This window comes from Phalacrocorax carbo, chromosome 5 (assembly GCF_963921805.1).
Source record: "Phalacrocorax carbo chromosome 5, bPhaCar2.1, whole genome shotgun sequence".
In the NCBI taxonomy this organism is placed as follows: domain Eukaryota; kingdom Metazoa; phylum Chordata; class Aves; order Suliformes; family Phalacrocoracidae; genus Phalacrocorax; species Phalacrocorax carbo.
Genome location: NC_087517.1, coordinates 28,432,533 through 28,447,276, shown reverse-complemented (window position 1 = coordinate 28,447,276; position 14,744 = coordinate 28,432,533). Strand labels below are relative to the sequence as shown.

The following is a 14,744-nucleotide window of genomic DNA, read 5'->3' as shown; positions in this document are numbered from 1 at the left end:
GCGTAACTCTGCAAGACAGGTAGGAGCTAGTAAGTTGCAGAGAATTGGGTAGAGGTGCTGTTGTAGTATGACCTGCCTGAATGAGGCCCAATAATCTGAACTAGTGATGTCAGAAGCCAGGCAGGAACATAGATCTCCAGATGTTCCTGATGATTGCTTCTGTTATTTCAATGGGTCAGCAATGGGACTTTTTCCAGCTGTACTGGAACAGTATAGCAGACTAGTGTGGTCATTCATACTGAAGGCACAGTGACAGCTGCTAGCAGTTGTACAGCTGTGTTTCAAACACATGCTCATCCCAAAACAAACGCTAATACTAGCTGATCTAGGCTAACATTGCATTTCTATCCTAACTAACACTTAGAGCTCACTTACGTGAAAGTTTGTCTCATGTATAACCAGTTCCTGATCTTTGTTGAGTGGTCATACATCAGTTTGAGCTTATATTAGTCCCAGAATAAAATTTCAGTGGAAGTGGTACATTTAAATTCTTGTGCACTACCTGATGCTTACCACCACACTGCAGACCACACCTTGCTCTGGGCCAGAACAAATTCACGCTCTCCCTTCTTAGAGCAGAGATTATTTTGTGTTTGTATTGCATGCCAACAGTTTGTCCCAGCAAGTACTGGACAGCGCTGAAAGGTACTGGAGTGTCTCTCTGAGGCAGAATTACCCCATATCTGCTAATCACACATAGGAAGGAGAGACACAAATAGTGTTTAGGTGGCTTTTATTTTAGTCTGAACTAAAATGTTCTTTAAAAAAAAAAAAACAAAAAACAAACCAAACAAAACCATGGATGGAATAGTTTTTCACAGTCATAATCTGACTTGCTGTATCACAACAGGAAAGGTAAGTAGTAATAGCCCAGACAACTGGAAAAAAGTTTGCACCTTTATGAATTGCGGGGCAGCAGAAGAGGTAACAGTTCCAATGCTTCACATCCAGTCAGAAGGAATATAACTAAATGCATGGCTTGCATTTAGACACTGCAGCATGGTTTGGTTAGGCTCTTAGCCTATAGGGCTTGTTTCCAGCATTTACTAAGTAAGTGCTGCTTCTCAAGTGCTACAGTCCTGACAGTAGCAATGGGACCAAATCCCTTAGTATCAGGATACTATGCTCTGGTTGGCACTAACAGGTAAAATGAGTAAAAGAGGGGCTGCAATAGAGCTGGCATAGCCCTGTGAGCTCACTTATACTTCGTGGACAGTACTGGAGAGATGAGGACGGTTCTGATTTCTAAGGTCTGTTGGACAGTAAATCACCACTGGTTTGACCAGAGCTGTGACACAGACTGGCTTTCAGGCTGAGAAGCAGAGAGAAAAGAAATACAGATCATAAAGTAATGGAGAGAAATTTCAGGTCTGCTATGACTGACATTAGGAACCTAGACCCATGTTGAGCTTGAACACTATTGCATTCAGCTGCTTATCAAAAGTAAGGCCTAGCCCAGCTGCTCAAGGGGTTTAAGAAAACATGGTCTTTTAGACATTTAAAAAAGCATACACGTTCATTTTTGTCTAGTATTTGAAATGTTACACAGAGTGTGATACAGTGCCGCTTATGCTCTGGTGTAACTGGGAGACGCTTTGCTAGTGGAGCTTGAGTAGAGCCCGTGCCTTAAAGTTTGGGCAGAGAGGCTAGCTTCCCCTTCAAGTTTTCAGCAAGCTTGTCCATGAACTCAAAGGTGTTCAGGTAGTCAGAGCGTGTGACACTGAGGGGGGGAAACAAAACAAGACACACGTTAGTTGTAAAGCCACTCAAATCCTCAAAGCAGGGGAAGACTGTTCAAAGAACTCTATGTCTTGCCTCTAAAACCAAGAGAGTTATCTCCTACTCATCAGGCTGACGTTTTTTTGCCAAAAGGCTCCAGAGCAGAAGTAGCCAGCTGGCATTCTGCAGTGAAGTAGGTCTCCATCCTAATAACTGTACAGGGCAGGATCTGGCTAACGTAGCCAGCCCGTCATAAGAGACATCTTTGCAGTTCCTTCTTTATTTCCCCCACCCTGTGCATTTGGTACAATAGCAGGGACAGAGCAATCTAGACTAAGCTACTTGGGCAGGGCGTGTCTCATGTTTTGTTTGTACAGCACCAGGTACAGATGAACCCTGTTCTATGACCAGACTCCAGCAATTCTTCACCACACAAACAACTTTCCAGCAAATACTGTTCAGAAACACCAAGTAAAACAGCCTCCTCCAAGCACAGCTGACTACTTCATACACTTACTTAGGTAGGCCTTTGATACAGGCAGCAAGGTCCTTTGTCATGAAGCCAGATTCAATGGTCTCAATGCAGACTTCTTCCAGGGCAACTGCAAAGTTCTTGAGGCTAGTGTTGTTGTCCAGTTTAGCTCTGTGAGCTAGTCCTCTTGTCCACGCGAAGATGGAGGCTGAGAAAGAACACTAGATTACTCTGCCCTTCTACAACTCCCTGGACATTGCTCTAAATTGTCATGTGGAACAGCAATTATTTTTAATAAAAAACTGAAAACAGACAGAAAAAAAAAGATAGAAAATCTAGTGTGGGAAACAGAACACTTATCTTCCTCTAGACATCCTTTGCATTTTGTGCAGCTCTAAAGAAAAGGAAATCCCAGAAACTACTGTCTCCTGTGATTTCTTTGTGTGTGCCATTTTATCTTATTTTGTTCCTGCCTAAGTCAGAAAGAAAGACGAGTGGTTACTCTGTGGTTACACAGAAAGTTGTCCTCATAATAGAAAGATGCAGTTGTCTTCCTGGAATTACATTACACACTCATCCCTGTGCAGTTGTAGAGGATTTTTTCCCTCATGTCCCATTCTAGGCACATTTACTTTAAGTATGTACATGGTTTGGAGGGTGGCTGAGCCTTCTGGAACATCAGGAAGGGGAGTAAAATTAAAAAACCAACTAAACCTGAAGGCCATTGTGGCTATAAACCCATTGTTTGCTGAAGTGAGAGCATATCTCAAAGGCTAGGTTACGTCTAGCTTATTGCTCACACTCACTCCATTCCAGCCTCCTTTTGCTCCATGCTGCAGCTATCTCCATGGAAGAAAAATGCATTATGAACTATCAGCTTCACCACTCAGTGGTGCAATTCTCTGCAGAAAGGATGCAGATGTTCTTACTCCAAACCTGTTCTTTCGTGTGCAGAGATCACTGAAGGGCAGTGAAAAGCAGCTCACCAATGGGGTTAGTGGAGGTTTCTTGGCCTTTCTGGTGCATGCGGTAGTGACGAGTAACTGTGCCATGAGCAGCTTCTGCTTCAACTGTCTTGCCGTCAGGGCAGATCAGCACACTGGTCATCATCCCCAGAGAGCCATAGCCTACAGAATACACAGTTTAAAAAGTTCAGTGTCTCCTTTGGACAGCCCCCTTAAATTCCTCTTAATCTCCCCATCCTACAAGCCCCCTACATCCTCCCAGCCTTGATGTATTTCTGAACACCAGTGCTGGTGCTACTGCAACTAACAGGCTAGTCCTGGCACGTCAGCTAACAGCTTGTCTGACCGGAAAGTGCTGCTGAACCATGAGATATAGATCTGCAGATATGCTGCACCATTTCAAGAAAATAAGTATTCTCACCTAACTTGTTGATTTTTACTGAAAAGGTGCAGTAATGAGAACAAAGAATCCTACATAAACAGCGTTGGGCTGCCAATTTTGTTATCTTCCCCACAGGGTGACAGGAAAAAAATCTACTTCATATCAAAAGCATCTGCTCTAGTGAAAGAAACCATGAACTGGCAAAACTGGACATTAACATCGCTTCTAACCATGTCAGTTTCAGAGACCCATGTCTTTGAAAGCTTCTTTGTTCCGTAGTCCAACACACATCCTTGCTCTGTGGGAGGAGGTTTACTGGCATTACTTCAGAAATACCTATTACAGAAAGCCCTGCATCTTGCCCTGTGGGTTTTTGCACCCATATTTGTTTTGGCACCAGGTAGCTTGGTTATATAGGATTTTGATCAAGCACTACAAGTGCATAAACATATCAATCTCTCTTTACACTTGACAGGTAGCTTTAGGTCCTGAAGCTTTTCTTACTTATCTCTCAGTCACAGAATCCCAGCTGCCTGGATACTTTCCATTAGAATGGAAAGCCTATCAGTTGTTATGTTGGCAGGTACTTCCATCTGGTAAAGAAGTGCAACTACACCATCTGCATTCAGTGGATTTTCTTGTAAAATGAAATCAGAAATTCTCTGCCTGCCTGCTATCTCCATGACTGGCCACAGGGTTGATATGTAAGTTTTGACACCAAACACCACCTCCTGGGCCATTACATAAGATATAACACAGGGTCACAAGAGGCTGCTACTGAGCCTATTTCAGTATAGCACAGGAACATCTCATACCTTGCGCAACAGAGTCAGACTGCACATCCCCATCGTAGTTCTTGCAGGCCCAGACAAAGCCTCCTTCAGATTTCAGGGCCTGAGCAACCATATCATCAATGAGCCTATGCTCATACCAGATCTTTTTGGCTTCAAACTGGGACTTGTATTCTCTGGAAAACAAAAAACAGAACACCTTGACATATAGATAAAAACAGGGATTGCACAATTTGTGCAAGTAATAGTGCATAGTGAGGTGCATAGAGTAAAAAAAAGTTTAATAGAAATTTGTATCCCCTTTACTCTTTTCCTCACTTGCTTTGCTAGGCCACTGCAAGTCCACTTCAGAATCACAGAGGAGCCCATAGAGAATCTGTGGCTCTCTGTTAGGAAAGATAAACACCACAGCCACATTTAGCAGCTTTAAATATTGATTATTGTGTCCTGCAGGACAAGGGAGACTGCAACAGGGAAGGTGCACACATTGCCCCTCAAAAGTCCTGCTGAGTGTCTGCAAATGCTCAATTAAATATAGCAGCTCACAAGGCTGGAGAGGACGTTGCTGCTGCAGCTTATGCACTGCAGTAGAAAGTAACATCTATCCTAGTTACCTATCATAGATCTCTTGGAAGATGTCTTTAAAGCGGCCATCATATCTCTTCAGGATGGTGTTCTTGGTGCTCATGTAGAGGGGCCAGCCTTTAGACAGTGCCATTTGGAAGGAACTGTGGGCAAAATCCTTGATAGACTGGTCAAGGTTGTACATTCCCATGGCTACACCACCACAGCCTGTTAGTGGAGAAAGAACAAATAGGAATAGACTAACTTTAGTTTTGGTTAAGGATTTGACAGTCTCCCCATAGCATACTCTGGCAGGCAGGCTGGTGTTATCCCAGGTGCCTTGATACAGTTCTCAATTTAAGGCTGGTTCTTTCAGGAGAAGATTCACTTTGCATTATCAGCCCAAAGCTCCAGCAGTCCTGTGATGCATGGATAGGAAGGTGTTTTTGTTTTACAGCTGGGTACATTTTAATACTGTGATCTAATACTGCTAAGAAGTTTCTTTCTAATCCAGCCTAAGCAGCAAAACTGTGACAGAAGTGAGTGTGCTTGAACTCCTACTACTAGCCAGATAAATAATACAGAGTATTTTTCTATAAAAGCAGCAGGCAGTAGTTTGGAGCAGGGGTCTCAGCCAACGCTACAAATGGGTTTGCTCCTATCTTAAGTGCCTTGTACCTTCAGGCTTTGCCTGCACCACAGAACTAACTGTAGCAGGCAGAGGCTGCTTTGCCTAACTCAGGTAAACAAGTCCCCACATGCATTCTTGCATCTTTTCAGAGCATGTGCTGGGCCTACCCTGCAGCTTTGTTTCACCTGCTCAGGCTCACTTCAAGCAAGTTGTGGGAAGAACATACCAGGCGTGTTCTGGGTGCAAGGGAAAGTCCTGAGAAGGCTGAGGAGCTATCAACACTCACATGACACTGACTATGCGATGCAAATGTGTTAGCAGCCTGAATGGAAGTGCCTTAAACATACAGCCCAGCTCAGCTCAGGGAAGGTAGCATTCAGATCATGGGAGAGGCCAATAGAGGGTAAAAGTAGGGTCTAAGGCTTCATGAAAAAGCTTTGTCATCTTGAGAGCACAGCTCTTCATGTTGCTAGTGAAAAGTAAATACCATGAACTTAACTTCAAGCACCTCACTACCACCACCTCTCTAGTTTGTTGTACAGTGCCTTTATGAGGGATGTTTGCTCTGGAAACACCCCAGATTTTTTTAATTTTTATTTTAAAAAATACCCTTTCCTAATATCCATTTGTCTCTCCCTCCAGGGCATGCACACAGAATGAAGAGGGGAAGCCTGAAAAGGTTTATCTGCTTGTCAAGACAGCAAGGTCATTTAAAGTTGATATTGGCAGGGAATGAAATTGCTGTTGTTACCGGCAAAAATACACATTGTCCCCCTGCCTCCCTTAGTGAGTCAAGGGCAGAACAGGGTCTGATCAGCTACAGAGACTGTATCCTCTGGAGCCATGATTTCATAATTACTGGGTGACAGCTTTTAAGTTTTATTGAAATACTTATTTGCATATAGGTAAAAAACCAAAACCTTGTTACAATCATACAACCCTACTGCCTACTAAAATCTCTTGATTCAGTGCCAAGGTTGAACACATTAGTATAGCAATAGCACAAGCTTCCCTTATGCATTGTGGAGATATGCTGGCACAACAGTATCTCTGTGGAGGGGAGTTCCTCCAAAGCAACAGTAGTAATCTATCATGCTTCCTTGCTGTCTGCTTGCTGACACAATGCAGAGTGGTGAATCAGACTGGCAGCTAGAACTACCAGATGTCTCCGATACAGGCTCACCAGTCACCTATCAAATGACAACAGATTAGGACTGGCAGTGAAGCCAGTGAACTCCAGATGAAAGGCTGTGCAAGAAGACAAGATTTAGGCTCCTGTGAGCAAGAATGCCAGAGAAATCAGGTATTACAAAAGTCCTATGGCAGTCTTGGTACCTGCTTGCCAAGTCAGCTGCATACAAACTAGGATTCTTGTTTTACATGGTTGTATTAGGTCTTTCTAGCTAGAAAGAAAAGCACTGCACTCATACATAGGTCACCAAAAGGCTTCAAATCCTGAACCCTTTGATCACTGATAGGCAGAAGAGGTGATTTGTGATGCTTTCCTGAATCCTGCCCCTAGAGAAGCACCCTGGGTTCTAGCAACATGTGTATAGTTATTTTCACGCAACAAAAGCCCAGCAACGTCAGGACTCCTCCTCCTGAGCCTAGCAGTGTCTACAACCAGCACAGCAATATTTCTAGGAGGGACACCAATACCTTTGGGACTGCATCTGTTAAAACAGTTAGAGGCTACAGAGTCAGGAGCATCCTTGTCAAATCTCCTTTCCACCTTGCAGAGTAAGTGTCAGTTCTCATTTCTATTGGAAAAAAAAGACTGCTTAATAAAGAAGGGTACAAACTGTAGAGGTATATAGAGCCCAATAAGACAAACTAAAACCAGAAAGAATTATACCTGAATTGTTCTCCAATATATCTCCCCTTAGGGGAAGCCCTGTTTAGACAGCAAATTTCCCTCTCAGAGTGAAAAAAATACATGCCCCTACCAGAGTCCTCATACAAAGAGCATGACAAGTGCCAAGTCTAGTATGACTGTGTGTTTGATATGCCTCTTCAATCCCAGGAAGATTTCAGGTAACTTTCAGTACTTCCCAGGTACATGAAGAAGGCCCAGACCCTCTCCTCCACTCCACCTCAGTCACATTTTATCATCAAACAGATATGACTGATACTTCAAGGTTGAATTAAGCCAAAAATACCAGTTTTAATCACAACTTAGAGATAATACCTACTTTCAAAGTTATGGACCAGATATGTGACTGGTTTGCCTCCATCTTTTGGAGTGTAGGTCATCTCTACTTTTCCAGGCCCAGGTACCACAAAATCAGTTGCTCTGTACTGTAAAAAAAAAATATTGCCATGATGATTTTGTCTATCAGGAGGACAGAACCATAAAAAGACAACCTGCATTTGGAGGGCAGGGTGCAGAAAAGCATAAACAGTTCTACCAAAAACCCCATTGAACAGGCTCTGTTTACTCAGCCATGTGGTCATCAGATTACTTTACTATAGATTAGAAAGACAAATAGTTAAGAGTCTGTTTCAGAAGAGATCTTCCTCTTTAAGGGAAAAAAGCTTACAGATACTTGGGTCCCATAAACAGGCAGAGCATTTAATTTTGCAGGTGCACTGAAGTTTTAAAATGCAAAGTATTGAGAGTGTTGTTTGGTCTGCAAGTAGAAAGGCTCCTCTCCCTGCTTCAAAAAAAAGCCATTCATATCACAGCTACTGATCTCATGAGTAAGGGGGAAATCATACAGCACCCTAACAAAAGCCATTATTTCTATCCATCATGACATTTGAAAGACCAATATGTAGTAAGAGTCTTCGAATTCTGTAAATGGGTACACATTTTGCTCCTCTTAGCTACACAAACTCAAGAGAGCCAACATGTACTTCAAGTTCAAATGGCATTTCATCTTCCCAACTGTCCTGAACAGTACTATTTAAGGTTACATTTGCTTGAAATTTGTCATCCTTTTTCATCTAGTTTCCCTCCTACTGAGCAAACTGGTTCCCTGAGCTGTTCTGAAGCTACAGAAGTATCTTGTTCATATGTCCTTTATGTGCTCTTGTATTATTCCTTTCACTTTAATCTCATACTCTGGCAGGGTTTCAATCCTCCCCCTTAATCCATTGTTTCCTATTATTATTTTGACCTTCTCAGTTATTCAGTACTGTTAAAGATGTTGAACCCCTATCTTTTCCAGTGTCAGGGCTCTGCAATTATTTTCCCTCTTGGAAATTTATTTTTTCCCTTCCCACCCCAGCTGATCTTATGACTTGCCCTCAGTTTGTGGGCTTACCCAAATGTTTAAGCACTTGGCTCCTCTAGAAGAGTTTTATTTCATCATGTTTGGCTGGTTTACAGTGTATCATTACTGACAGAGAACAGTATGGTTGATTCTTGTCCTCTGGGGTGCCCAAAGGCCACTATACTGAGTGCCATGCCAGGGCTTTCCATGGTATTGTGCTACCTCTGCCAGGAGAGCTCTGATAAAGGATGTTTCCCTACTTTAGTACCACAGCACAGTATGAATACCAACTCTGCAGGAATGCTGTGCAAGTAAGCTTAAGAAGCAGATGACTTTTTTTTACACTTCTAAAAAGCACTCACTCAGATCCACTTTCACTATGAGCAACACTTGCCACCAAAAAGTCCTTCTGAGAAGCAAGAAGATGGGCATTGTAAAGGGTATTTTCTGAAGACATTGCTATGTAGGGAGGAGGTTTCTGCAGAGGTGAAGAAAGGAACTTGGAGTTATACCCCATGTTTAGGTACAGGCCTATCTAACCTAAGCACAGACCCCCAAATGCTGTTTATACAGCTACACTGTCTAAGGAAGCAAGGCATGAACCAGGTTCTCCCATGCTTCATCAGGTGCTGTACAAACAAAATACTAGCAAGTACCCATTCCCAGGTGGCGTGCAAGGGATAAAAGAGCAGCAGCAGCACAGGGATGTCTAAATCTTTGTAGCTGTATACTAGTCTATACCATACTAAGTCTGTTCAGATAAAAAGAGGGGTAAGCACTGAAGTGACTCACTTGATCACCATAAGCATGACGGCCAATGACTATGGGTTTCACCCATCCAGACACCAGCCGGGGAATGTTCTTGCAGATAATAGCCTCCCTGAAGACAGTGCCACCTAGGATGTTTCTAATTGTCCCATTGGGAGACTTCCACATCTGCTTTAACTTGAACTCCTCCACTCTTTTCTCATCAGGAGTGATGGTTGCACACTTTATGCCAACGTTGTATTTCTTTATGGCTTCAGCAGCTTCCACAGTTATTTTATCATCTGTAGCATCACGATACTCAATACCCAAGTCATAGCTGTAACAAACCCACAGAGATTGTCAGAACAGCCAAGGACATTTGTTCCCATCCAACAGGAAAGAAACTAGACCCCAAACGTGCATGTGAGTGTAGTTCCAGCACCTTGCCATAACTGAAGTTATCCCTCTTCCAGTGCAAATGCTGGAAGAGTGGAAGAAAACCTAGGCTCATATACTGATACATCTGCTGCTCGTAGGAGGTTGGAGAAAGGACAGCTTCAGTTTACGGCTATCCCATTCTGCCAGCATGGGATATAGCCAGTATCTCCTTTGCCTTCCCTTCTGAGCTTCCTGGCAATGGAAGCTTTCAGTCTGGGATTCTAATGGCATGGAGCAGCACAATCCCCAGATGAATATGTGCCTTTATTTCAAACCTCTTGTGCTGAGGGTTCTCACTTCCTTCATATACTGAGCCTATGAAGCTACACTAGGCTTCAAATCAAAAACTGCTTTGACAATGGACCCACAATCCTGCTCTGGCAGCAAAATTGCTAATATTCCCCTCAAACAGTCAGAGGAAGCACGTTTCCCACACTCACTGTTTTAATGGCTTTTGGAGAACAACGGGAGCCCAGCATGGGACAGCCCTGAAGCACAGCCAGCTGTACATGAATCTAGCCATTGTGCTGCCTCAGCCAGGGGTCCGCTTTCCCTCCTCCCTCCCCTCTTTGAAAAGGGATGGTCTCCAGACTCTGTGTGTGTATTATGCTGCTGGATTCCTGTATTATGCTGTTGGGTCCTCAACACCAACAAGCAGAAAGCCGGATGTAGGTGGCATACAAATGACTCCAGGAACAGGGGAAGAGGTCAGACTAGTGGGTTTAATAATGGCAGATATCACTGAAGGCCTCCGTCCTAATGGCTAGGAGCAATGCAGCTGGATACTTGTCTAATAATTACAGCTCCGTTGCTAGAAACGGAAGACATTATTTGTTCTGCTTGACCAGATGCTGTAGATAGTATGTCCTTTTTGCCATACCAGCTGCTAGTATTTTTTTTTCTCCAGAACAGAGTGTAGGAGCACAGCCTAGGCTCAGGGAAAATTCCAAGAGCTATGTCACACTGCCAGCAGCAGAGCTTAAGTTTACGGACATCAGGGCAGAGTCTGTGCCCTACAACCATCCTTTTGCCCTCCGGGCAGATCTTAAAACAGAGGTGGCAAGAAGCCGTACGCCTGCTCAGAGTCCACAATGCTAGGCTGCAAGTTAGGGAGTGGCTAAAACACCCCATGTTTCTGATTGTTTAGGCTGCAGGAAGCCATGCAGACTGCCAAGGTGCTGGAAAGCTAAGATATCAGAGATAAAAAACACAGACCATATCTGTGAGAGACCTTCTTAGAAGCACAGTACAAAAAAAACCTAACACAATTAAGCATTCACTGTTTACTGCTGTGAGGAACCCCAGAGGGACTGCCAACAGACTTTGACGAAATACCCTCACCATGAGCCCATGTTCTCCAGGGTATTTAATAAGGTTGGCCCTTGGGTACATTAACCAGGGGAGTCTGCTGGGAGCTTTATCAGTACAAGAAGGGCTAGTTAGCCTCTCTGCACTAGTGCAGGAGGAGCTATAAAGCTCTTAGTGCTAAGTGAAACATGATCAATGCCTACTGACACACGCAAATTGCAGTAGAAAGTGGTTGCGTGTCACAAAAAGCCATTACCTGTGCAAATCCAGGTCTACATAAGGAAAAATCAGCTTTTCTTTAATCAGTTCCCAGATGACCCGTGTCATTTCATCTCCTTGCATCTCCACAACAGAGCCTCCATGGATTTTTTTAGACATCTTGAGCTGCAACAGATAAAAAAAACCCAGCCTAGGTCAAAGACTGTCCATACACATCACCAATACAAGTATCCTGAATTTTTACAGCACAACTAGAAGAGAAGTATTAACATAGCCTACAGGATCTCTCCTAAAATTCTTGAAAATAACCACAGTTTGTCCCTAGTTTCATGCTAACTGGTATTTTTCTTAAAGCTTCAGCTCCTATGCAGATCTATCTGATGATAAAAGTAAAGGTTAATATCTGAGATTTAAGGGCATGTGTTCTAAGGGAGTGAGCTTTAATTATGGTTGTACAAAGGAATTTGAAAGCATGACCACACTCCTCCCCCAGGCTCTGTAGAAATATACGAATGCTGTTAATTTTTAAATTTCATGAATTCCAGCCGTTTCTCCCTCTTTTTTGAAAAATGGGGGTTAATGGACATTGTTTTAATGACAGCTTATATTACTGGCACTATTAAGATTAATACATTGCCAGCTTCTTTATTAGCTTTCTTCCCTAGGAAGGAAACGTATGGAAATCCAAGGGCCCCATCAAGAGTACTTTCTCCTGGCAAGCTTTATTTCTGCTGTTAAAATAAACACTGGACAAACTTGTTTTCTGTGCGGAACAGAAGTTTTCCAAGATACTTGTTCACAAAGCCTCAAATAATAAACCTGAACTCTGCCCTTCTATTTGCACTTTGTTCGTTAACAAAAAACAACCCCACAAGCCACTGAACTGCTCCAACAGTGCCCTGCTTTCTAAAAGCCACAGTTTCTCCGTTCTCAGCTCTGATTATGCAAGAGCTATGACTTGGCAAGTTCCTCCTCCCAAGACAGCCCCGTTCTTGTATGCAGCTGTAAGGATACTACAGTGAGATACCAAGCCCTCGTGCCTGAGGTTGCCACCTCACAGATACGCAGGTTCATGAATGGCTTTATCCAGAATGAGGGGTCCTACTACACAGTCTATTCACCTGGAGGAAGTTATTCAAAGTGTGACATTTGCAATGCAAGGGCCCCAGGTTACAAGAATGTGGAGAGACTGTTCCCCAGTTCTTTTTTTTTTTTAATTAAACTATTTGTTCTGTATTTCTAAAGTCCAATCCATTAAACATTTTTAGGGAATGGAATACGCTTTCTAAGCTATATTCTAGCTAGTGCATCAAGCTCTTGCAAACTTTTCAAAGAGCAAAAATTAAAAATTAAAATGAGCCTGTGGGTTGCTGAGACTTTATTTACTAGGAGCACATAAACTTGAAAAATTAACTTGTCCAAGACACTCCTTTCCCAAAGAAAGATAATATCTTGGCTTATGTTAGGCCTCTCTAGTCCTCATGGAAAACTTAAACTGAGTTCAGGCTGAGTGGGATTATATGAAGTTTATTTATGCAATTATTTTGGGTCCAATTTTTAATTGGGACTATCTAAATAAGGACTGTATCACACTCCTGTGGTCTAAGCACACAATTACTACTCAGGAAACTTTCATTTTGCTTTTGGCACTTACAGTCTGAGAAACCATCTGATTCATTTAAGCCAAAATATACAGACACCCACCATTGCTTGTTTTGTGGTTTGGTTCCTACTTAAATATGACAAATCAGATTATGTCAGTCATAGCAATAGGTTTTGCAACCTATTTTCAGACCTATATGGTGCTGCTGTCACAAGAGGAACACAAAGGTACACAAAACGCATCTCCGCTGAGCTATGTCTCCATTGATATGTGGAAAGAGCAGCTTCCTAAGCAACTCTGACAGCACCCTATATGTGTATCAGATCATGGCCCCAGTACTTCTCCTGTCCTCAGTCTCTCCATGTACAGGGGCAGACTGCAGTAGCACCCTTCTTCTACACACCAAAGTTAACATGCCAAGAGGTTCCTCTAGAAAGCACACCTTCCCTACAGTTCAACTCTTTCTGTCACTATTGCCCTTTGATTTTATACTTTCCAGAACTGCCAAAAGTCAGCAAGGTCTTTCTCCTCCAACAACCCTTCTTTAAATACACTTAGCCCAGGCATTTTACCAAGGTAGCTTAGAAGAAACTTTGTGAATTTCCACATACTCCTTGGTCCTCAGGAAAGACTCAGAGCATGTAGTCCATAATTAACTATTGCAGCAACTCGTTAATTCAGGTTTGTAGAACATCCGTTCAGATCAGGCGTGCTCCCAAGGAGAGCAGTGCAGATCGCTGTCACTAACTGAGATCTTGCCTGCACTTCTTTGTCAGCTGCATCCACACAGCCCGCCCCTGACAACGCGCTACAGGCAACCCTTCTGGCACCGGGACGACTCGCTGACCAGGCCGCGGGCTGCAGCCGGTGCCACGACTGAGGCTGAAATCCAGGCACCGGCACCACCTGAACCAGGCGCTGCCCGGCCTGGCCCGCACGGCCGTGACCGGGGCGCTGCCCGGCCCCGGAGGAGTCACGCCAGGGGCCGCTCTGCGCAGCCGGCGTTAAGTGACGCTACTGAATGTTAAGGGATATCAGGATCGCGAGGGAAAAAAGCCTCGAACACGCACCCCCGTAGCGTCCAGGGCGCCTCCAGCGGTACCTGCGGCGGGCGGGAGCGGTGGAAGGGCAGCCGGCCGCGGAGCTCCCACCCCAACCGCCAGGAAAAAAAGCCCTTAAAAGACAAAACCAGTCTCTCGGAGCCGGGGACACCGCACCCAGGAGGGGGAGGACGAAGGGCGCGGCCCCGCGCACCGCAGACCCGGCCCGGCCCAGCCCAGCCCAGCCCAGCCCAGCCCACCCGCGGAACGCCGTTACTTGCAGTCGCTGCGGGTCCGGCTCTCACGGCGATGCTGGGCCCAGCCGTACGCGGGGCCTTTTATGGTGCCGCGCCCCCACCGCCGCCCGGCCCCGCCGCCGCGGCGCCCCCGCCCGGCCCCTCCTCTCGGGGGCGGGTCGGCACGGGGAGCGCCCCCTCGGCCCTAGCCCTGGCTCTGCGGCCGGCCCGTGGCCGTGCCCACCACGCCGGCTCTGCCCGGGTGTTCCGCGCCGATGCCGCCTTGTGAGGAGGCGGCGGCGGCAGCACGTAGCGCGCCGCGGCCGTTCAGCCGGGCCGGGCCTTTTCCGCGCTCCCCCGCGGCAGCCGCAGTGAGTGATCTGCGTCTCCACGGGGAAGCCGGCGGCGCCGGCG

The 14,744-nt window shown here is 44.9% G+C and overlaps 2 protein-coding genes across 5 annotated transcripts in view; one reads left to right on the top strand and one right to left on the bottom strand.

Moving 5' to 3' along the window:
- Positions 1–716: 716 nt before the first annotated feature.
- IDH1 (isocitrate dehydrogenase (NADP(+)) 1) lies at positions 717–14,520 on the bottom strand. 4 transcript variants are annotated; one of them, XM_064451769.1, is made up of 9 exons: positions 14,372–14,520; positions 11,489–11,616; positions 9,532–9,823; positions 7,717–7,822; positions 4,944–5,121; positions 4,354–4,505; positions 3,178–3,318; positions 2,237–2,399; positions 717–1,720 (listed from the first exon to the last, which is right to left on the bottom strand). In XM_064451769.1, exons 2-9 carry the CDS (start codon positions 11,608–11,610, stop codon positions 1,627–1,629), a joined length of 1,248 nt encoding a protein of 415 aa, XP_064307839.1. In that variant the 5' UTR covers positions 11,611–11,616; positions 14,372–14,520; the 3' UTR covers positions 717–1,626. The 4 variants fall into 4 exon arrangements, with proteins under 4 accessions (XP_064307839.1, XP_064307837.1, XP_064307841.1 ...); XM_064451767.1 differs by having other exon boundaries at positions 14,376–14,497; XM_064451771.1 differs by having other exon boundaries at positions 14,355–14,373.
- PIKFYVE (phosphoinositide kinase, FYVE-type zinc finger containing) overlaps positions 14,490–14,744 on the top strand; it is a 70,401-nt gene continuing 70,146 nt past the window's right edge. Inside the window, exon 1 of the mRNA XM_064451759.1 lies at positions 14,490–14,701. The gene's annotated coding sequence lies outside the window, so the exon portion shown is untranslated. The remainder of the gene's footprint in view (positions 14,702–14,744) is intronic.